Source organism: Amphiprion ocellaris, chromosome 16, assembly GCF_022539595.1.
Source record: "Amphiprion ocellaris isolate individual 3 ecotype Okinawa chromosome 16, ASM2253959v1, whole genome shotgun sequence".
Taxonomy (NCBI): domain Eukaryota; kingdom Metazoa; phylum Chordata; class Actinopteri; family Pomacentridae; genus Amphiprion; species Amphiprion ocellaris.
This window is the reverse complement of record NC_072781.1, coordinates 3,006,663-3,031,422: the sequence shown is the minus strand read 5'-3', so window position 1 is coordinate 3,031,422 and position 24,760 is coordinate 3,006,663. Positions and strand designations below refer to the sequence as shown.

At 38.5% G+C, this 24,760-nt stretch overlaps 1 protein-coding gene across 2 annotated transcripts; it reads left to right on the top strand.

Moving 5' to 3' along the window:
* Positions 1-250: 250 nt before the first annotated feature.
* hhat (hedgehog acyltransferase) lies at positions 251-23,889 on the top strand. 2 transcript variants are annotated; one of them, XM_023287526.3, is made up of 12 exons: positions 251-386; positions 1,941-2,089; positions 2,192-2,256; positions 2,434-2,547; positions 2,658-2,852; positions 4,334-4,552; positions 4,935-5,112; positions 5,852-6,002; positions 8,117-8,152; positions 13,045-13,246; positions 15,243-15,387; positions 21,964-23,889. In XM_023287526.3, exons 2-12 carry the CDS (start codon positions 1,969-1,971, stop codon positions 22,047-22,049), a joined length of 1,512 nt encoding a protein of 503 aa, XP_023143294.1. In that variant the 5' UTR covers positions 251-386; positions 1,941-1,968; the 3' UTR covers positions 22,050-23,889. The 2 variants fall into 2 exon arrangements, with proteins under 2 accessions (XP_023143294.1, XP_054874822.1); XM_055018847.1 differs by lacking the exons at positions 13,045-13,246; positions 15,243-15,387; positions 21,964-23,889 and adding an exon at positions 12,274-13,037.
* Positions 23,890-24,760: the final 871 nt, after the last annotated feature.

Sequence of the window (24,760 nt, the reverse complement as noted above, 5' to 3'; positions counted from 1 at the left end):
ATTGTCGCCAGCCATTACATTTTGAGGAGATTCTCATTTAGTATATCAGGTTGTCAAATTAAATGAATATATTCCTTATTATTTTTTGATACTATTATTGTCTTGTTTTTGTTACTGTATATGAAATAAACATGGGAAAACCAGTGGCAGAAGAAATATAGACAGTTTTGTCCTCCTCTGGTGAAGCTACTCCCGCACGGTTGAGGGCGGTCGAGCTCTAAATAGATGTTGCCACAGTAAACCACGGAAAAAGACGAAGAAGAATTCGGTACCTTTGAATCCTAGACTGCTTTGAATGCTGGATACCGGGATCTACAGTCCAAGAGCTGTCACGGTGCAGTCCGCAGGTTACAGCAACGCAATGGACAGCAGCCCGGTTCTGTTCGGTAAAACTACAACCTGCTCAAATGGCTAGCTAGCTTAGCTAACTGTCATTCGGAGAGGATAGCTTCCGGAGGTTCCCTTGTAGCCTAGCAAAATGGGAATGAAACAAATGGCCAAAATTAGCACGAAAACGTGTACAAACGCGCCCATTCGCTGTTAGAGGTCTCGTTATAACACCAAAATGACAGCAAATAGCGTTAACCCGTTCGGTAAATGTAAATGATAGCATTAGCTAGCTGCTTTATTTTGCCCGTTTGCTGGGGGGGCGGAGCGACAAACGTCATAGCTAGCAACCTCTGGGAAGTGTTACCTAGCAACGGCAGTGGTTGGCAACGGTCGGACATCTGCTTTATTAAGTCAGTCAGTGCGATGGAAATAATACACGTTAAGCCTCAGGACGTGTCTGCTTTGTTTTAAAGTAAGATAAAAGACCGATTGAAATATTTATTTCAGTCATTTTAATTTCTTAAGTACATTTCTAACTCTTTGCGACAAACAGTACAGCCTGACCGGACATAGTTCGCATCACATAGCTCATATTTGTCTTTTCCAAAAAATAATTGCTTCAGAAACGCAGCATAATGCATCTCTAAAATCCTCAAAACCTATTCTAACCATCTCAAAAAGATCCCTCCACTGAATGATAAATATATTCTTAAACAGTTCCACAATAAGGGCTGAATAGTGGAAATATTATTAAAATTCCAATATGGCAAAGTACATTATTTCATGTGTTTCTTCTTTGTGTGGCCCCATCTTTTATTTTCTTACTCAGCTATATTGTAAACGGGGCCTTCATACCTTAATGTATTCCAAGTTTATATGAAGGTAGAATGAGTTATTGAATATTCAAATTGCAGGAGGTGCAATTTTTTGATAAAGGAAAAATGAGTCGGAGAAAATCATTATAAGTGAAGCATTGTGGCGCTACAGAGAGGCCCCAGACACATATCATATTCTCCTGTTATAAGGGGGGCGACATTGTTGTTTTGTAGAAAAAAAACCCTCGTATTTTCTTTTCAGTTGGGAAGAAATGAAAAAAATAGCATTCCTACTAAATCACGTTGCAATATCTGTCAAAAATAATTGCATTATGATTTTTATTTATTTATTTTGCATATCCTTAAGCCTAACTTTAGAATCTTGTTTAAAAAAGTAAACATTGAGTCCTTAAATACTTAAATCTGACTAGAAAATATTCTGTCCAGTCTTCATACGTTGTTGATTTATTTATAGATGGTAATTTCTATGCAATTTTAATTACTGAAAGATATGCATGGAGTTATATATGAAGTTTAGAACAGGTGAAAGTAAGCATTGCATTAAAATAAAATGAGTATCAGAGCTACAGCTATTAATGTTATTGTTAAGGGTGTTCAAAAAGTTACCAAATATGACTGCAAACGATAAAAAGCTGTCATAAATTGTATTTTCTTTAATATACTTGAGGATTTGCATGAATTAGCTCTAATTCTAGTTTCATATAAATGTGGAAGAGCTTAAGATTAGTGCCAGTTACAGCTTTAATTGATTAGGTGTGTTTATATCTGGTTTAGGTGCACTATAGCACAGTGAATTTACCTGATGACATCCAAACCAAAGGCCCAGTTGGCACCCCTGCCACGGACAGAGATCCTCGTCTATTGGGTGCTGTCCTTCGGCTCTCATCTGTACTCTTTTTACCAGCTGCACAGGTTCTCCAAAGGTAAGGTAGACAGACAGATATCAGTGCATTAGTTGGATAAAATGAGAGGAGTAGATGGAGAAAAATTAAGCTGTTATTTGTTTTTTTTTTTTTTCACCTCAGATCACGAGGCATCATTAGTGAGAGAGTTCCAGTTGGAAAAGGGCCTTCTTAAGGGTTTTAAAAGGGTAAGTTCAAAGCTGAAAATGCTGATTTAAAGCCCAGTCTGATCCAGTATCATGTTACCAAAAGTAGTCCCAGTTTAAGCTACTTTGTGCCACAGAAACTACAAGTTTGTTTGCAGATTTTTAGAAGAGTTAAATACATATTGTTGATGCAGAAATGGTGACTTTTTTTTTTTTCAGGACCCGTTAGACTTTGAGTGGAGTTTCTGGACTGAGTGGGCCAAGAAGTCTTTACTGTGGACTCTGATCGGTCATGGCGTGGTGTCAAGGTTGACCAGCACCTTTTACCCGAAGGTAGGACGCAGCTGCTACAGTGCTGTTAAATGGAATACAGCTACAGGTGGGAGACGCTTCGAGCCTAAACTTTTTTTTTTTTTTTTTTTTTTTTAACGTTTCTCCAACAGCTGCGGTTGCCGGCGCTCACGATATATGGCGTCTTAGCAGCCTGCAGTGTGCTGGGGATTAAAGGGGTGAGCCTGCTGCTGGTACATCTGAGTCTGTCCTTTTCTGTGGCTCAGCTGCGAAAGCCTGCTCTGTCATGGGCATTTAGCCTGCTGCTGCTCTCCACGCTGCACATCCAGCCACTTCAAGACATCCAGGTGGGTTGTATCCCCTGGATTATCCTTGTTTTTGAGTTTAGAAGATTTAGAGGGGATATGGGTCTGGTATGTTGGCTTTAAAATCTTGTCTGAGATAGCTTATTATCAGTTGCATTATGATTGATAAGAACGTACACAGATCTCAGTTTAATCACAAAAACAATTTTTACTTTACACTTATTGGCATTTAGGTGAATGTGGTTAGATTGACAATGAGAAATCTGTGAGTTTTCCTGTTGTTTTTGACCATTTGATCAACAAAAAAGTTCAATATGCTCAGATGAATGAAAAAAAAAGTGGTTGGTGCTGGCTAAAACTTCTTTGAGGAGCACCAAAATTCCTCTGTGTTGGAAAAACCCTGATTTTCACAGTAAATCTATAAATTAATGTACCTTCTGTTGCATTTTCACACTGATTTCACAGACCACAAATACTCCAGAATAGAGCCACAATCCTTATTTGTTCAACATCTGTGTCTCTGTCGCCCTAAATCTGTTTTACTAATTAAAACATCACTTTAAATTGTAATCAGACTGGACTTACCTTGATCTGCTCTTCCATTATCAACAAGAAAATCCATACATTTTCCACAGAAACCAAAAGCTTGTGAAAGAACAGTTCTTGTTTCACTCCTCATTCGGGTCAGAAAACTGCCACACCGGAGACAATTAGTGGCCTCATCTGATTGGCTGCTTCCTAACAAGCTGAATAAGACAGAATGGACTTTTTTTTTTTTTTTTTTATTAAACAAACTACTCTACTCAGAACCATGTCTGTACTAGAAAACTGCATAATTTCACCATATATTTGATGTTATAGTACAAAAGCAGATTTTTAGAATGTCTGTTAATGGTTTGTTTAACGCTAAATGCGATATTTGCAAAGAACACAAGAGGGCGCAAGATACCAAGGAGATGTGCAACCATTTGCCCACTCAGCTCCTTTATTCTATGTCCATTCCACTAAATGAAAGTTGAGGGAAATTATTGAAAGCATGTGCATCAAGCAGCTTATTTTTAGTATTTTCTAAGGATTATTTGATGAAAAAACTTTGCATTAGAGAACAATGATGAACAAAATAAGTTATGAACAAAAACTTACCTAAATTCAGCTTTTATTATAAATTTAAGGACTGAATGACATTATTTTTTTTGTATTTAACTGTATTCAGGATATTCACTGTTAACAATCTGTCTTCAGAGGCCTTGAACTGCACAGTATCGGATGCATCCAGCATAGTTACAGCAATGCTCCAGTCACAGGGGTTAGAAATTTAAAGAGAAATAGACCTAAATTAGCCTCTTTATGTCCTGGATTTTGATCAGATTTTCTGCAGAATTTGTGTCAATATTCTGTAATCTGCTAATCTGTCATGTTCTCAGTTTCATTTTTAAAAGCATTTATAAATTTGGTGTCACTGTTAACACCACATTTCCTTGTAAAATGTTAGAAATAATCAGCCTTCCTGCTGCATTGCACAGAGACGCTGGTATAAGTCTGAGGAGGAGTACTATCTGCTGCTCTTCAGTGTTGCTGTCTGCGGTCTGCGCTTCATCAGCTTCAGCCTGGAGCACTGCTGGAGCCCTTTAAGCCATGGCGGTGGTGATGTTGTGCAGCTCTCTTGGTTGTTTTCATACACCTTCTACCACCCTTTCTTCTACAATGGACCCGTTATCACATACAAAGACTACACGGAGCAGGTAAGAGCCATCATAGGCTACTCCTCAAGTAAACTGCAATTTACAATTGCCTCTTCTGTTTTTGTCTGGATGAGGCTGAGGCTGATTGCTGCCCGTGAGTACAGGTCAAAAAGGTAAACAGCACATCAGCAGTAGGGTGTTTACTGCACAAGGGGGCAGTAACTTGGATTTTTTTTTAAGATTTGTAGCTGCTATTTGTTTGGTCTGATGGCATTTTTAATCATGTTTATAATATCTTTGCATGCTTATTTTCATTCATCTATGGAGTACATTTGCGCCTATCCCCCCCGCACATGTAGGTTCTTTTAGTACAACGCTGGCATTAGTTCTGTTGGCAGCAAAGACTGAGCTAGCAGTCCTTAACAACATGCTCCACTTGCAGATGCGGAGGCCTGCTGAGGAGAGCGACAGGGAGGAATCTGCTCTCAGCTACTTTTTGCTCAGATCTGTTCGGATCATAGTGTGGTGGTGCATCGCAGAATACATGATCCACGTTATGTACATGCACTGCATCCAGTCTAATGAGACCTACATAGAGATACTTCCTCCTTGGGCCTTGGGTGAGTCTTTATGCTGAATGTATTTTTGGCTATAAAACGCTGAGGTTCAACTTTCATGTTTCCCTGCCACCTGAGACACACTCTGAACATGTTTTTGAGATGCTCAACTTAGAAGACATGTTTCCCCCACTGGATTTAGTGGGTTTTAAAACTCCATCAGATATGCCGGTAGCTGATAGAGTCATTGTTTTGAATTCAGAGTCGACTTGCTCTGATCAGTGTCGTGTTTTTGTTTGCATTTGATGCAGTAATTGTATTGCTTTCAAGTTTTTCCCCCAATTTAAATGTCAGTTAATTGCAGCTTAACCCGACCCTCTGATTCCTGACAGCTCCTTTATGTAAGGAACATGTAGAACTATTTAATTCATGGTCACAGTGGTCCATAGATGCCTCATGCTGGTATTTTTAAATTCAAAGCCTCTCTGGGATTATGAAGCTAAATCATTCAGTCATTTTCTTACGTCTTTTTTGTCTTTCCTGCCCTGTAGATGTCATAAGCAGGAAGGAAACTGTTGATTGATTACAGACAAACTGATTCATAATCATTAATCCTGCATCTTTAATGGCAGCAGTGAATCATGTTTGTCAAGATCCAACAAGTTTTAATGACATCTATTGATCCCTCCTCTGCTGCTCTCCGAAGTTTTGGCCAGACACGCTAAACTGACTCAAAGTTTGTGTTTGGAATATATAGAAGTTTTCTTAATCATTAAAAGAAGAACTATTCGTTTGATCACAGGAGGCCTGGCTTTGGCCCTCGTCCAGTTCTTCTATGTGAAGTATCTGGTGCTGTTTGGCCTCCCCTCCATGCTCGCCACTTTGGATAATCTGGTTCCCCCACAGCTCCCTCGCTGTGTCAGCATCATGTACAGTTTCACAGGGATGTGGAGGTAAGATCATTCACTGGAATCAGCTCCAGTTAACATCGCTGACATGCACCCATCAGCCACGACGTTAAAAAAATGGCCTCATATGGCGTAGGTCGCCAATATAGGGAAAGGGGCTTCTGTGGGTTGGTCTTGCTCTCGATGCTGGATCAGTTTGAGATCTGGGGAGTTTGACGGCTGGGTCAATGCCTTGGGGTCTCTGTCATGCTCTTGGAGCCTTTACTCAGCAGTTTTTGGGATGTGGCAGTTCGTATTATTCCGCTGGGGGAGACTGTCGCTGTCGGAGGGCATGCTTGGTTTGCAACAACGTTTAGGTGTCAAAATAGCAACACAAATGCCAGCAAAGGTTTCCCAGTAGAACTTTGCATCGTAACAAGATGATTAACGCTGTTCTCTTCACCTGTCCGTGGTTTTTATGCTGTGGCTGATCGGTTTAGCACAGTTTAACACTGATGTTATGTTGCAGAATGCTTTAACACAACACTGACTGGAACAGATAGCATCTCTGGTATCCCCGAGGAAAGCATGAACATTTAATGCCACATGCTTTAAGTACTCGCTGTGCTTCAGCAATCAGATTCAGACCAGGAACGGCAAATTGTCTCATCTTGAGGCAATCACAACAATGGGTCACCTCCACACAGAAGCATTATATCATTGTTTCTGTCTCACACTACGAAGGTTTGTTCCTCGTGACACACTCTGCATTTGCAAGGCTCCTTTTTTTTTTACATCTAAATACAAACTTGAGACAACAAAGTAAATCATGAAACACAAAGTCTTTTTACATATTAAGATCAAATTGATTACAGGTTAACTATAGCTAATTGTTAATTTTAGAGCATTTCCAGGTGGTATGGGATAAAAGAGGAAACATGCTTTGTTTCTGTGGTGTGGTGATGAGTTTGAGATATTTCTGACACACCACAGAAAGTAGAAATGATTAAACTGAGTGTGATGATCGTTTCTACACTCATTAAGCTTGTAAGCACGTTTGTTACGAGGCAGAGAAGATGTGTCTGAAACGATTATGCCTGGTTTGCTCTGAAGGGGTCACAATTGCTCAAGTTAGTGAACACACACGGGAATGAAGCCTCTTATTCAGCATGATTTGAAATATCAAAATAGGGGTTTCTGGAAAAAAAATTCAGGACATTAAGGTTTATTGGAGGGATAATATTTGTATTCACCATTGAGCATATAAGAAAAAGACTTCATGTGTTGCTGATATACTGCACAATATGATATAGCAGACATTTGATATCTCATGGTAAATATTATGTTGTGCAGTTGTTTGCTCTTTAACTGAATCAAATGTTTTTTTTTAAGGTATGTGGTGCTGTTGAATTGCATTACATTACAGTGATCGGGGCCTAAATAATAAGAATACCTCCACATTTAAAGCAGTACAATTCCAAACCATCATAATCCACATCCTTTAAAGTAATAGCAATAATAACCATCATCATAAAGTTGAAATAATACCTCTAACCTTTATGAAGGGAGGCTTTATTGCGGTGCAGCTGAGTGTATCGGCAGCATTTAAATGCAGCAAACATGCAATTAAATGCAAAACTATTAATATACAGTGTGGCAAAAGAGCAGTGACCAGGATTTGGTTTCCCTCAAGTTTATGCTGTAAATTTCCAGGGAGTGCCGAGTTTCCCAGCAGCTTATATCTCCCTCTCATAGCACAATCACTCCTGTTCCCAGAGGTAATTAACAATGAGAAATGCTCCCTTAAATTAGAGCTCATAAAGTTGAAAGCGAGGGCTGCGTGTTTGGTTTCGCAGTAAAAAATGCACGGGCCGTCCGTTACACCGACCAATGTGCTGACGCCGATGCACTCCAATCTGGGCTGCGTGTGCTGAGCTGGCCGATGTTGACGACATTGATGGAATGCATAAAGCTGTCCACTGACATCATTGACAGAGCAGCTCCGGTTTATAGACGGTGCCAAATCTAATCTTCTTAATGACAGAGAGGAAGCACGCAAACACAAACGCATCATGCAAACATGGTCAGTTCATATGAAGCCCAGTGCTCAGGTGTTTCTTACTCAGTGCTATATTCTTATGTTAATTAGTAACTCAAATATTCATTTTTTTCACTCGCAGGCACTTTGATGAGGGACTGTATCGATGGCTCATCAGGTAAGAGGCACTTATTGAGCAGTGGACAGACTGATTCAGATGGTAATGCTTACTAAAAATGTGTATTGCCATCTAAATCAAATAATAGTTCTCTTATTAAACTATCTATCTATCTAAAATTTTGGGCATTCTTTTTATTGTTTTATACAGGGTAATTACATGTAAAAACAAAGACATTGCAAATTCATGTGGTTAAATATTACTATAATACAAATAATCAGGTGTAATACTGCAGAAAAATGCCAATATTGGTTGGGTTTAATCATATACTTTTCATAAAAAATCTAATTATTCTTGTAGAACTGGTAATTTGGTTACAAATTGCAAGGATCTGCTAGTATTTAATGTTGTGAAGGTATTTTTGCCTTTAAATGTGATGACTTTACTTTTGAAATACTGTCAGACCAGGTGTAAAAAACACTCTGGAGACAAATATCTCAAGTTTGACTATATGTTTACCTTACCCTGTGTGCTAAGTGGCTATAGGTATGCTGCCCAATTAAGGATGCATTCTATTTCTGTGCACTAACACCGGCTGGAGTCCATTAACCACTACAGACTATGTCATGGTGACCCGTTGCTGGCTAAACCCCCACAATGCAAATTGCTATTATAAACTGATGGAAACACATTTATGCAACATTTTTGTTTTCAAAAATGTAATAGAAGATATCTCTGTGCAATTAATAATTAATTGTCACTGTATCTATCTAATTTGGGAAATATATTTAATATCTTACTTGAATTTAACAGTTTCATACATTAAATAAAAGGAAATACTCATGAAATTATGATACATTTTACAAATGTCTTTTTATGTGAAAATAAATCCGAAAAGGGAAATTTTATGGTTTTTCAAAATGAAACGTTTTTGATGTCATTTTACATTAGATGTGTAAATTGACAGTTTATCACTCCGCCAAGAACGTGGTGGAGTAATGCGACGATCTACGTATGTTTGTCTGTGAATCTGTCTGTCTCTGTGCAACATTCCTCAAAAACAGACTACGGATTTGGAGGAAATTTTCAGGGAAGGTCAGAAATGACACAAGGACCAAGTGATTAGATTTTGGCAGTGATGCGGCTTATAGTCTGGATCCATGGATTTATTAAAGATTTCTGTATCATTGTAAGATAGCAGCACGGCGTCACTGTAACCATGACAACAAGTGAACACTATGCCAGCTGCCTGCTGATGATCACATGATTGTGATCCTACTACAAATCCACCGCTGTGGACTTATTGGGACTTAACTGTTGGAAATGATACAAGGAAAAGGAAGAATCTGGGGATAATGTGAGGGATAACCTCCTTAAATAGTATTAATTTTTGACTGTTTGGTCAATATTTGTGCAATACTTCTATCACTGAAATAGGAAATGCTCTTTTAAGATGCATTTTACACTGAATTTTTTTGCACAAAGTTATTTTTTTAATGTTGACTGCAATCTTTTAAATTTATCCCCTTATGGTTATTGTCTTGATTAAATTGTGGGGGTGTTTCTGAGTCCCATCAATTCCCTCCGCCTGCTACATATTTAGGTCACGCAATTCGGTATCCGTACATAACATACACACGCATAATACACACCTGTGCTCAGCACAAGGTCATTTTGTTTGTGGGTACATCTATATTAAATGGCTACATTCTATGTTGCTGTGATTTCTGATCATCAATGACTAATAAACAAATGCTGCATTTCTGACAATGCCATATGGGGGAATGAGCAGCCTTGGAGGAGTACTGCGCTCTCTGAGTGCTTTTCTTGTTTTCGTTTTTCCTTTTTTAAAATTATGTTTAATATTTTTCTGTATTTCAAAAAACCAGCAAAAAATCTGTAAATAGATTTTTTTTTAAACAGTGTGTCGATCTATCAGTCTGTCAATCTACATTTGGAATAGCAGCGTGCTCTATCTGCTGTTTATTGCACACTAAAGAGCTCATTTCCGATGGTGAACTTGTCAGTTTAACAGTCCTATAAAGGTTCCATTCTCTCACTGACCGTCTGCATGTTTCATCATAATGGACAAGGATGCTGCATTTGCATGTCGGCTTTCTCATGATTATGAGGTTGCATGTTGTTGGTGAATAGTTCTTCTTTTGCTCCTGCACCCTGGAGAAATGCCGCCTTGTTTAATATGTGCATATGTAATGGTAGCATTATGTGTTTGCTCACTTGTACTTTGGACAACGCACATTATTAGTTCGTTTGCTTTTAATGATGCACACTCGGCTGAATGCAGCCTATTGGGAGTTTATGGTCTGCTCGCTAGATGCCGGTTGCTACTTTAAGGCAACACAACAGTTGCACGGTTGTCAGAGAACACGCTGTGATATTGTGTGAAAATGTTCCCTGTCTTGGTTATTATTTGCTAATTAGTGTTTGTGTTGACAGGTTTTTTCTGTTGTGTGACACCTTCCACTGTGATGCTGTACACATTCATCTGCTCTTCAGATGTTCTGAAAAAAATGCCTGTTAAACTGGCTCCAATTAATTTGCTAAAGATCCCAGCATTTAAATTGCAAATACAAGTTTCCATTTTAATCCGTGTCCACTGGAAATTGTTTTCTCCTGCTTAATGGCATCACTTGCAATTATCCGACTGCAGATGCAAAATGATACCCGTGACACAATGCCCCGGCGTTCCTTCTTGCAAAAGTGCTTTTAAAGAGGTTTTAATGCAGTTCTGAAATTCTGTTGAAATCGTCAGAAGAGCATTAGATGAGTGCGTAGGTGTTAAATGATGTGCTCTGCATGACTCACTGACACCCCGTCTCCCTGGGCAGCTAAGTGGCTCATTCTTTGCCATTCCATTACGCTTCCCCTGCCTGCACACCGCTGAGTCTCAGGTTCTCTGTTTCACTCACATCCAGTTATCGGCCAACAAAAGAGCTCTTACCGGGTGATTGATTGAGTTATTGCAGCTACACATGAGAAGAAGTGTTTGATCCCACATCCTGGGAAATATTAGTTGCAAATATTTAAGTGGGGGCAGAAGTTGGGTTTGGTTGGAGGTCAGCGTTTAACTTTGGCTCTGATTGCATTTAAAGTAAAGCACATCTCCATGTGAGCACAAGAATCAACTGTAGTATCTTCCAGACTGTCTAACTCCTTCTAAAGCTTGTCAGCATGTCGTTTGCACCATCTGCTTGAAGTAATCAGGTATTATGTAACACATTGATTATTCAGGTATTAATGTATAGCTCAGAATTTTCATATTTTGATTAACATCTGCTCAGAATCCATCTACATTTAAATAAATTAAATAGGTGCAGAGATGCTGCTGGGTATATTCAGGTATTCAGTTTGGCTCCAACACTCTGCTTACCTCTCCATCTGTTCTTGCACCTACTTTCATCCTCCAATATGGCCGAGCTGGCCACTCTATTTAAGGCTCACGAAACGCTGGCTCATCTTTCAGGAACATTGATTAGCCACAGGGTGGCTGAGATAATTAGTTCTCAGCTCAGCAACACTACACACAATAGGATGTTTGTTAAGTGTGCTGGAGTGATGTAGCATGTTCAGACGCTGTCGGTACCTCTGGGACAGACGAGCTTCTCACAATTTCTGAAGCCATTTCTCTTCACGACACGTGCCACATTTGTTAGTGATTGGTGGGATATTATTCTCTTCAATTGGGCAATCACATGAGGATACTGCAGCTATTTTTATCCTGCGTACAATGAAATCTGAATCTGGATGGATATCTTCCCTCATGATAAATATTGTTTTTCATTTAACTGTGTTTCCTGCGTTTATTCACCAACATGCTAATAAAGGTTGAGCCAGTTGAGGTGTTGGCAGTGAAATCAATTTGACATAGAAATGGGTTCAACACGTGTCCAGGGTTTGTTGATGTGAATGATAAAAACACTCTTTGGAATCATTATCCCCGTTAGTTCCAACAACTTTCTCCCTGGAGAGCCTCTATTCCTGCAGTGGACAGCAGAGCCACGTTTATCTGATAAATAGAAATCAATGAACATGACACGATCATTTCTGAAACAGGTGCTCTTTGCAGTTCACCAGTGCATTGTCCATCCATCAGTCCATCAGTCCATCCATCCATCCATCCATCCATCCATCCATCCATCCATCTTCTTACTCTTATCCAGGGTTGGGTTGCAGAGGCAGCAGATGAAGCAGGTCATTCCAGACGTTCCTCCTCCCAGCAACACTTTCCAGCTCTTCCTGGGGGATCCCGAGGCGTTCCCAGGCCAGATGAGATACATAATCCCTCCAGCAGGTTCTGGGTCTACCCTAGGGTCTCCTCCCTGGTGGACGTGTTTGGAAAACCTCCAAAGGAAGTCTCTTCAAACCACCTCAACTGGCTCGTTTCGACGTGAAGGAGCAGTGCCTCTACTCCGAGCTCCCTCCGGATGTCTGAGCTTCTCTCCCTATCACCCTACGGAGGAAGCTCATTTCAGCTGCTTGTATCCGCGATCTTGTTCTTTGGGTCACTACCCAGAGCTCATGACCATAGGTGAGAGTTGGAATGTAGATGAACTGGTAAACTGAGAGCTTCAAATTGTGCTCAGCTCTCCCTTCACCACGACGGTTCGATGTTACACTCAAATTACCGCCTTCAGCACACCAATCCGCTTGTCCATCTCTCGCTCCATTTTCCCATCACTCATGAACAAGATCCTGAGGTACTTGAACTCCTTCGCTTGGGGAACCAACTCCCCCCAACCCAGTGCATCGTGGTACCACTTTTTAACCACCTTTTGTTTTACATCCACACTATTCACTGTATTTCCTGTCCTGCAAAGAGGAAAAATAATTATCCTTTTCTTGCTGTTGTTCTTCAGGTTGTAATGCTGTCACGTTGTGTTTATCCTACTGGCACTGGATTACTTTTTTCCTGTTTTCTACTCGTGTTTCAGGTACATCTACGTGCCGCTGGGAGGTTCCCGACATGGTGCTCTTTATAAAATGTTATCCACCAGTCTGGCGTTTGGATTTGTCTGCCTCTGGCACGGTGGACACGACTACTTACAGTACTGGGCTCTGATGAACTGGGCTGGAGTTCTGGTGGAAAACGGACTGAAGTCTCTCTTTGCCTCATCTTTCATTCACTCCACAGTGGTAAGTTTCAAATCCAGGTGGGCGTTTGCCTCTGACAGTGGAACAACATTTGGCTTGAGGAGATTCCAATTCCCTCTGAATCCCAAAGCAGTTTCTGGCTGTTTTTTTGCACATTTTTATTCACCGTGGGCTCCTTTTTCACTGCAGTATAAAGTCCTGAAACTTTATGGGAACAGCACAACCATGGCTAGAGGCAGAAACAATTCAACAATGTCTTTTGTGCAGTTCAACAAAATTATAAAGCCATAAATCATAAAAATGACACAATTTGAATTTGTTTGGTTATTTATTTATTCTGCACATTATCCCTAGAAAGATATTTAATAACTTGCTGACAACTTGCTCCTCTGTAAACCATTTGTGAATCATTTATTTTATTGATCAAGTATGTTTAGTTTTGCTCTCAACTTCTTTAATTTGTTTCCACACTTGTTTCGCTATGATGAGGTAGCTTCTTAGTTGGACTGAGAATGTCAATTTTTTTTTGTTTTTTACAGAATCTGGTGTTGAATTTTTAAACAAGACATCTAGAATATAGTGATTATGGTGGAATATCTCAATTTAAAGCTTAGATTTGATTAATTTTCTTGGGAAGTTGAAAAAATATATAATTTTTTTCTATTTCCAGCTCTGATAAATAGTATTACTTCAATCTGCTGGCATGGTTTGGGGTTCAGAGGGTCCAGATCTGTTGACTAGGAGTCAATTGATATGCTTTCTTTAGGCCAATAATGATACAGATTATTAGCAATAAAGGAGACCAATAACTGATATTCTGAGGTGATAAATATCTGCAATAAAAAATGAACATTTTTGTCATTAGAATTTTGAAGACCTCACAATCTAACACAAAACTTTGCTGAAATGAATTTGTTTCTGTATGTTTTACATGTTTAGTTAACCCTCGTGTCGTCCTGCGGGTCAAAATTGATCCGTTTTAAAGTTTAATAATGTGGGAAAAAAAATATTTTCACAGTGAAACTTCTGATGTCCACATTTTCAACATTTTTGGGAAATCTTTGAACATTTTTTGGTGGAAATAAAAGAAATTTTAAAAATGTTTCTTTAAGAAAAAAAGAAAATATTGCAAATTTTACTGATATATGTGGAATCACTTGAAATATTTTTAGGATTTTTTTGGAAGATTTTTACTCATTTTTAAAAAATATTTACAAGAATTTTCTTGCCAAATTTGGGGGATTTTTTTTTAAATAAAACTTTTAAGGGAAACTTTTAAGGAATTATTGGAAGTTTCTTCCTGGAAGTTTTGTCAATTTTCAGAAATTTTGGGAATTTTTTTGCTGATTTTTTGGATTTTTTTCAGACAAGGAAACAATATTTTTTGGTGCCCATAAATGAAGACAACAGGAGGGTTAAAAGAGAACTTTTCAAAATTTATCCTTTAGTGTTAATAGGCTATTACTCATGACATGTAACCATCAAGTAGTGCTTTAGGAGGGACTCTGCTTGCATTGGAGCCGTAGTAGCACATTTTCATATTAATTTATGTTATTAGAAATTTGTTAAAGACAATTATGATACCAGTAATTAGTAAAAATTGTAAGTATCGGGTCTGATAATCAGCCAGGTTGATAATCGGTCCAACCTTACTGTGTAGAAATGATTAAATCTCTTACTGTAGCCAGAACTGAATTAATAAGAGATAATGCCTGGAGCAGCTGCACTAAGCACCAACGGGGGACGAACTGGTTGGATCCTGTCAAATCTAATTGCTATGTACAGTTAGCATTCAACTTTAATGCGTATAAAAGTCTGTTCCTAACAACAGTAGTGAAGTTCAGGCTGCTTCTTCGGCCTCTAGCCTTAGGAGACAGTTCATGTTCTCAAAATAGTCCTAAAGTCTGACGGCATACTGTGTAATCCTCCTAGTTTATGGTCACACTGTTCATTAGCGCCAGGTGCTTCTGTGTTCTCTACAATGGAGATTTCTTGTTGGTTCTCCTGCAGTTTATTTATTTATTTGCTGATTTCCCAGGAGCAGAATTTCTCGGCGGTGATGAAAAGGCGCTGCATAGCCCTTCTCTCTGCCTTCTCCACTGCCATGCTCATCCTCTCTAATCTCGTGTTCCTCGGGGGCATACATGTTGGCAGAATCTTCTGGAAGCGTGTCTTCATTCAAGGTAAATTGCCTTCCACAGCACTCAACGGGAATTACGTGCGCCTTTGTTTTGCAGGATTGTTTCTGCTGGTATTTGTACATTTTCCAGTGCGGATCATCAGTCTTGTGGTCTTTTAATTTGACAGTTTAGTTGCATTATAGGACTTCACACATTCCCCCTCCTGCAGCTACAGATAGTACGTCTGAAGCAGCAGCTAAAGGGAGAAAAGCTCACATCTACGAGGGAATAAATCCATAAATGGAGTGTAATTAATGACTGGAAATGCTGCAGTATAGTAGGTGTGTATATTTAGCAGCGTTTTCAGTTGATGGGGAGCTGATTTTAAGCATCAGCACTGGCAAACTCTCCCAGATAGACAGACATCTGCCTCATGCTTGTGCCAGTTCCTGTTTTCTCCCTGTGCCTTTATTTGGCTCATTTGGTTCCTGAAGCAAGATGGCAGGACCTCCTGAAGTCTGTCTACTTATGATAAGCAGTCTGAGCTGCACTGGGCTGGAGGCAGAGTCAGAGCAGGGAGTTCACCACTGATACATCATTGTATTATCTGTATAGTTTACTAACAATAAGTATAATAGTCGCTCATTTTAAAGCAGCATTAATCCTCTGAACCCCAAACCTTCTGGCGGGTTTGAGAGGTTGGTTGTCTTTAAAAAAAATCTCCAAAGTTACACCATTTATCAGAGCCAGAAACTGTATAAACAAAAATAATTGTCAGGTTTACAATTTTCTGATAATCTTTGAACCACTCATCTGTCATCTAAGATAAGATAAAGATAAGATAAAATGTGCTGTCTTGTTGGAAAACTGAATCAAATCTAAGCTTTAAATCAGGATATTTGATCAAAATCAGCTTGTTCTATTTGTCTCATTAAAAATTCTGTAAAAATAAACCTCTTGTTCTAATCAGATTCTGGGAAAAACACAAAAATCTGTGGTTATTTGTGCAACTGTGTAATTATTAAGCACTCAAATGCGACTGACAGTCACATTAAAAAATTCAAGGAGTTTTTGGCTGAACTGCAAGTCGTGTTCACATAGAATAGACATTTATGGAAACAAATTAAAAAATCCAAGTTTATAGTATGTTTATTTTCAATATTAGTAACAGCTGTGGACAATGAAATATCATATATATAATATTGTACATATTCATTCATTTTTTTCAGTTTTTGTGAAATGAATAATCAAAGAAATTCACACTTCCTTTTTTCTTTTTATATATAATTTACTCTATTATTTCAGGAAAGCATTTGGTTGACAATTTCTTCCTCTTGTCTTGTATATGTATTTTATTGTTTGTTTTATTTTCTAGTATTTAATTGTAAAGCACTTTGTGATTTTTATCTGTGAGAAGCGCTAAAGAAATAAACTTTACTTACTTACTTACTATTATAAATGTGTCACATTGCACATAAACCGTGGTTGTGCTGTTTCCATAAAGGTGCAGAAGTTAATATTTTAGTTAAAAATGAGCCCACAGTGAGGAAAAATGCAATAATTCCAAAAAACATCTTGCAGTTTAGAGGATTTTTTATATTTATTAGCAACTTCAGGGCAGTGCAAGAAGCTTTAAAGCCAGTATTGACATATTATTATGCTATATAGTTGGTAAAAGTGATAAATGTTAGCAAACAGTTCCCTCTCCTTCTAATTCTGTTTGTCTCCACCAACTCCTGTGGACAACATCTGACCCTTTAGCTGCTAAATGCTGAACTTTATTTGCCCGCTAGTCACTAACTGTGTCAGTCTGCTGCTGTTTGGGACTAAAAACGTGGTGCAAAGTGTGTTTATCAGAGCTGAACTGTTGCCTGCTGCTGGAAATGAGAGTGACGAAAGCCAGAAAACTAAACATTATAAACCAAAACCATGAGCTGGAAGATGCTACAGTATAATGTAGAGCTGAGAGTTTGTCACTTTGATGTCTTTTGACTCATTGTTAACCTAAAAATGCGTAAATTGAGTTTTATTTTTGCCTAATATATCTGTTATTGGTGTGAACAGTTCGCTGTGATCGGGGTTAAATGTAAAATGTGACCTGAGAGTCCAGCGGCGATGTGAAGTCTAGATGACACCAAAGACGGCTCTGTGATGATTTTCAGGTTCACTGCTCTCTGTAGAGGAAAACTAAGACTCAGACAGGCGACGGGAGCATCGAGCATCTCTCACACTCTTTATTTCCACCTGGTGCGCTGTTATGATCTGAAAAAAATCAGGTTTTAGCAAAATAACGGTAAACGCAGCAACTCCAAAACTGTAAGAATGTTTTGAGGAACTTGTGAAATCTTTCTTTTACCGTTTTCTTTATGACTTGTGATCATGTTCCCCAGTCTGCAGACCTCTTAACCCTCCTGTTGTCGTCATTTACAGGCACCAAAAAATATTGTTTCCATGTCTGAAAAAAAAATCCAAAAGTTCAGCAAAAAAATTCCCCAAATTTCTGAAAATTTGCAAAACCTTCAGGAAGAAAATTCCAATAATTCCTTCAAAGTTTCCCTTAAAAGTTTTGTTTTAAAAAAAAAAAATCCCCCAAATTTGGCAAGAATTTTCAATTTTCAAAAAATGAGTAAAAATCTTCCAAAAAAATCCTAAAAATATCTAAAGTGATTTGCAAATTTGGCAAAACCTTCAGGAAGAAAATTCCAATTATTCCTTAAACGTTTCCTTTAAAAGTTTTATTTTTAAAAAATCCCCCAAATTTGGCAAGAAAATTCTTGTAAATATTTTCAAAAAATGAGTAAAAATCTTCCAAAAAATCCTAAAAATATCTAAATTGATTCCATATATGTCAGTAAAACTTCTAATATTCTCTGAAGAACATTCAAAAAAAAGATTTTTGTGTGTGAATTTTCTTAAGAAACATTTTTAACATTACTTTTTTCCCACCAAAAAATATTCAAAGATTTCCCAAAAATGTTGAAAATGTGGACATCAGAAGTTTCACTGTGAAAATAGGTTTTCCTCCCACATTTTCAAACTTTAAAATGGGTCAGTTTTGACCCGCAGGACAACTTGATGGTTAAACTCCAACCTAAGCAGCCTGATAAAGGTCCTATTCCAGTGAAGAGTTGATCTTTATTGTGACAGTAAGCATTTACTGGAAGCACAACAGGCTCACAGTAAACGATGCATAACACTCTTCTAGCTCTCCTGACCTCTTTCACACACACACAATGCTGTGGCCTCGGTGTAAATAAATGAAGAGGAGCCTAAAAATAACAACAAGGTGTTTGGAAATACAGTTTCTGAGGTGAATTATTCAAGGCTGGAGAGTCTCAGTTTGCTTCATGTGGTGATTCATTCAGATTATTAAACTACTAAAAATAAAGGCTGGCAGTTTTGAGATAGATCATTTAACAAATCATTTAATAATCCCGATGCTTTCACTGATTGCTTGTGTTTTCGTGCTGTAAATTAAGATGTAATGGATCCGCTGGAAAACGCCTGAGGCTGTTTTGGTGTCTGCACAGTGAACTGCCGAGGGGAGGTTGTGGTTTCATTAACATGAAATCAATGCCTTCAAATCAGCCTGTCTGATTTTTAGTAGTGCAGGCAGTATCGTAATTGCTCTCTGACCCATCTGGTGAAACGTATAAAAAATAAAGCCCTAATCACACAGTGTGTCATTAGTTGTAGAAGCAGGAAGAGTCTCCTTGAGTTGCTCGTGTTCGTGGTGTGTTCACAGGTGTCAGGTTTAGGCGAAGGTGAGAACAGTTGCTCACATGGGTGATGCTAATTATCCACCGTTACCAGAGGAACACGTTTGTGTGTTTCTACCTGCAAATCTGCCTCGAAATCATTCATTTACAGCTGCTTCACTGGAAACCTCTTTACATTTCTGTCTAATTCCAGCGGCTGTTTATAATTACATATTCAGTCAGAAGTAAAACATGTATGTTTGTCTGCATTAAGGCTTTACTGCTGTTGTAGCTTTACTTTGTGCACTCTTTCAGTGTTTTTATTTTTATTTTATTTTTCGTTTTTTCCCTCTTAATTTAATTATTGGTCTGTCCTCTTAGTGGATTAAAGATCACACCCAGAAATGTTTATTTCCCTTCAAGTTAATCAGTTCTTTTACATATTAGTTATACATTGTGTCTGTAAATTGTAGTATTTTTACTGTAGTTGGACATTGTATTTGCTCTACATAATATCTATAAATTACAGTACCTCTACTTTAGTTGGACAATGTATTACTACTACATAGTATTTGTAAATTATTCTTATTGTAATTGGAAATTGTATTCTATGTAATATATTTAAAATTACAGTACCTTGAGTATACCTGGGCATTATATTAGTTCTACACAATACCTGTAAATTACAATACTTTTACTGTAGTTGGACACTGTATTAGATCTACAGAATATCTGTAAATTATAGTACTTTTACTTTAATTAGACATTGTATTAGCTCTACATAATATCTATAAATTACAGTAATTTTACTTTTGTTTGACGCTGTATCAGTACTACATATTATATCTATAAATTACAGTATTTTTTCTGTAGTTAACGTTGTAGTAGTGAGGAATGTAATTTGTTTTGCAGGTATTTCGACATAAAGCAAAGTACCAGACAGATCAAAAATGTTGACTTGATGTTAGCGAAAGCTCAAAAGTAAGATAAGTAAGATTAGGATCATGAAGAGCTCAAGATTCATCCTCAGGAGATCAATGACACCCAGTTTCATGACAATCCAACAGTTGTTGTGTAAACCTCATGGCTGCTCCAGAGGAAGTCCGACTATAGGATGTAATCTCTGGGCACCATGAATATCTGCAGAAAACTTCACCTGCTCAGCACTAGTTGAGATGTTTTACTCTGGAGTGAAGTGATGAACTCACTGATTAACACTAGCAGCAAGTAACTGGCCGTTTCTATTCATCACAGGGAGATCGAAAAGGAAAAACTAGTTTCTGCTTCACTGAGTCTTTCCAATCACCGCTCAGCTCTACTGTATGTTTAGTTTCCAGTTACCTGTGAGTGACTTCTTCCCCTCCGCTGAACTCCAAGCTCTCTGCTAATCAAAAGAAACTGTGCTGTAATTACCTACAACACTGGCTGATTGGAGCCATAGAGGAAAATAGGTTATTCTCTTTTTAAATTTCCTTTCCTCACTCTCTTTCTCCCTGCCAGATTTTAGCAAGTCGGTCATCTTCCAAAATCTACGAGCAGATCGGACACACTTTCTGAGTCATGGCCAAAAGTTGCTCACATTTGGCTAGCGTATTGCACTAACTTTTACTTTGGCTCTTCACTCTGTTGGTTTTATTCAGCAGCAGCAGCAAAGGTTACACAGCTGGCTGGAGAGTTTCTTTCACACTGAGGGTGTTAATGAAATGCACATACCTACAACAACAAAACACTGGGATGTCTGGGCTCCTGATGCACACAGGCCTCAGGCTAGAAGGCTTTAAATGAGAAATGTATGCGTCAGGAATGCATAATATCACAGTATTTTACATTAAAATGGTGTCTAATGTGATGAAACAAGCACTGATAATTAAGCTGGCACTTCTTAACCCTCCTGTCGTCCTCATTTACGGGCACCAAAAAATATTGTTTCCTTGTCTGAAAAAAATCCAAAAGTTAACCCAAAAAATTCTCCAAATTTTTGAAAATTTGCAAAACCTTCAGAAAGAAAACCCCAATAATTCCGTAAAAATTTCCCTTAAAAGTTTTATTTTAAAAAATCCCCCACATTTGGCAAGAAAATTCTTGTAAATATTTTCAAAAAAATGAGTAAAAATCTTCCAAAAAAATCCTAAAAATATCTAAAGTGATTCCATATATATCAGTAAAACTTCTAATATTTTCTTTAAGAACATTCAGAAAAAAATCAACCAAAATCCAGTGAAATTCACTGGATTTTGGTAGATTTTTTGTGAATGTTCTAAAAGAAACATTTTTAACATTTCTTTTTTCCACCAAAAATGTTCAAAGATTTCCCAAAAATGTTGAAAATGTGGACATCAGAAGTTTCACTGTGAAAATATTATTTTTTCCACATTTTCAATTTTGACCCACAGGACAACACAAGGGTTAAAGACAAATGCAAACAAAAAAAAATATGTATTAAACAAAACTTCACTTTCAAGTAAAAATACTAATTAGCAAAATATGGCTTTTCCAGCGGTAACCCATCTAACCTTTCTCTTCCACAGGCAGGAAACGGACAGTACAGCTGTGCATAAAGCAGAAAGCATGGATGTGAATTAGGTTTTGACATGAATAGAAGAGAATAGACCATTGAAAGGCATTGTGGGTGCAGGTGCAGGTTACGGAGATAATCTGGAGGGAGGCCAGTCGGGGAGGAGGTGCAGGCAGCTGTCCTTACCTGCCTGCACGACCCTCCAAGAAGCAGCTATAAATAGAAAATGAGAAAGAAACGCAACACAAAACAACACGACAGAGAGAAATGACCAAATCGGTACTCTGAACAAGGCATCAGGACTTACCTAGCAGACACTTTTTGAATTGAATTCTTTATTTATAAAGGAACGGATGGAAAAATGCTGACAATACAACAAATCTAGTGAATAATCCAGGTGAATGTGTTTGTTTTCGTTCTTTTCAGGCTGGTCTACGATCGCCCCACCGATGCTAGCTTTCCTCTACTGCTTCGCTCAGGTTGGACTCGAGCGGACTTCTCACCCACCATGAGTCACCTTGACTTATCAGGGTGAGAATCCTGCCACCAGACGACCACAACAACCTGCTGACTCCAGCTCCTCGTCCTCACCAGCCACAGTGTCTGTGGTGAAGCTGGCTCACAGCCACACAAACTGTCCAAAGCTGGCTGAAATGCAGCTGAGCAGCCACTTTCCACAAACCGCAGGACTGGACAAACTCTGAGTGTAAGCTAACACCTAAAAACAGACTTTCCTGGACTTAGTGCAAAGTGTACCAGCACACCAACTGTAATAAAACGCTATAAATTCAGGACGGTCTCTAATAGCAGCCGGGTTTGTTGTCTACCCAGCGAGAGACTGTTATTCTAAGAAACTGTAAAAGAAAATGTGAACCCTGAGTCTGTCTGCTTATACGACTCTGATAAGGCATTGCTCAGTGGTGCGGTAAGCTGCGGAAATGTCATATTTACTGTCCTCCTGTAGCTCACCACCACAGCTGCTGTCCATTCAGAGGTAAACAAGCAAAAAAAAAAGACTGAATATAGCAGCAGGAACCTGATCAATGACAGCGTTTCCCTACAGATGTGACTTGGTTAAAGCAGAATGACACTCGTATCAGTAGAAATAGAGAAAAGAAGCTTTTAGAGCAACTGCACTCCAGCTTTTAATTCAACACACTAATTATGTTTGATGACATTTATCTACTTTAATTCATAAAAAAGCTCATTTTTGAGCAAAGATGTGAAAAAAACACCACAATCTGTATATTTCTTGGATAATATGTTGTTGTATAGTATATCACATTGTATCAAAAACTTTTTAGTGCCACAACCAACTTTAGCAAAAGTAAAACTTTTTTTTTGGTTAAAAACTTGTATTTTCCACCTGTAAAGCATCTGGTTGTTAAAGACTGTAAGTAGGTGTTTTCTGATTCCAGCCAATGTGATGAGCGCTGTGGGCGTGTGGTCAGGTACAATAAAACAGCTCAAATACAATAAAAGTGTTTGTTGCAGGAGGTTTGGCAGGTGATAACTGTGATCGCTGCCAATAACCGAGGCTGGTTTTTATGAAAATATAAAATACAAACCATGTGTTAATCATCACATATTCAACAGAATACACAGAGCAATTATCTAGGGCTACCAGGTAAAATGCAAGAACATTTGAGCAACCATAATCCTATTTAAAATCCTCCCATCTGAACTATATTCTCTATTTAAGTATTAATCAGGCTCCTTCCTGCTCCTCTCCTGTTCTTGAATAGTCAAAAAATGGCATCCTGTGTTTCCTTAAATACTTTTTCTTGTCCAAAATGGGAAAAAATAAAATAGAAAAATTGCAGAAAGATGTGAAGGAGAATTCATAAGGACTTAGAAAAAGATGTTGTGGTGCCAAGAGAATCAGATTCCACTGGAATTGGGCTACATACCGGTAATAAAGCTGCAGGTGATGGCGTTGATGTGGGTCTGCTACGGATTGTGTCACTTTGAGTGTTGCTGCTGCAAGGAATTGTTGGACAGCGTTGTCTCCTTTATTTTTGTGAAGGGTGATGTTTCCTAAAGGAGGAAGGAAGCATTCAAAAGAAGCAGTAAAGCATCTTTCCTCAGCACTTAGATCCTTTAGTACAAAGCCTTCCCAAGCAGAACAGACTATCGGTGCCAAATTGAAGCCTAAAGAATAGTGGTATGGTCAACGCCACCTTTTCCGGTTGGAGGCGGGACCGGGGAGGCAGGACTAAGTTGGGAGTATCAGTATGTTAGCTAACTAGCACGTTGCACTGTTAACATTCTACATAATGCCAACACTGTATATAAAGTGCTTTGAAGCCTGTAAAGAAAATAAAAGTTTACTTACTGAAAAAGCAAAAAAAACCCTGTGTATTAGAATTCCTTGTGAGTCTGTTTCTACAATTAACCAAAGAACAAGCCATAATCATGGTAAACCTAACAAAGAGCTGCGAAAACTGTAGCGTCCACCACCAGCAAATACAAGCAAGTCAGATTTTTCAGTGAGTAACCTTCCTTGTCGGTCAAACAACTGATGCTCTCAAATGTACCTCTTTTTGAAGCCTAATTAAAGCTGCATCCTCGCATCCCTGCTGGTCAGTGAATCCAAGCATGTCCACCAGGTGGCGCTGCGACTGAGAGTGTATTTCAACCTATAGCCTTTTTGATGGTGACATATCAAACCTGTCCACTAGGTGGCACTATCACTGTGAATGTACACAGGCCTTGGTATGTAATCAGGGCCAGCGTCTGATCACACATGTAGAGTCTGAGGCAGATTGGAGCATGTTCAGGCTAGTTAGACAGCACTTCCTGTGTCATGGCGAATTGTCGGAATTTTTGATAACTTTTGATCACCCGTGCCTGGAGTACATCATGGCCAAATTTCAGCTCTGTTGGGGTTACTCTGTTTGAGTTTATAGGTTTTGAAAATGTGCAAAAATTGGTCCAAAATATAACACATAATTCAAAATGGCCGACTTCCTGTTGTGTTTTAGGTATGGTTGTCAATTACATTTTTGTGCGTCGTGACGTGTTACTTATGTCTACCAAATTTCATAGCTGTAGGTGACACGCCCTGGTCGTAGAGCCTGTTTGAAATTTCCCAGGTGGCACTATTGAGTCATTTTGGCTCACACCTATGCAAGTTCCATAAAATACCTAACCTTTATCTAATGTTTTACATGTTCTCAACTATTTTTAGTCCTTCAAAAAATGGGAGGAACAGTGCCTAGTA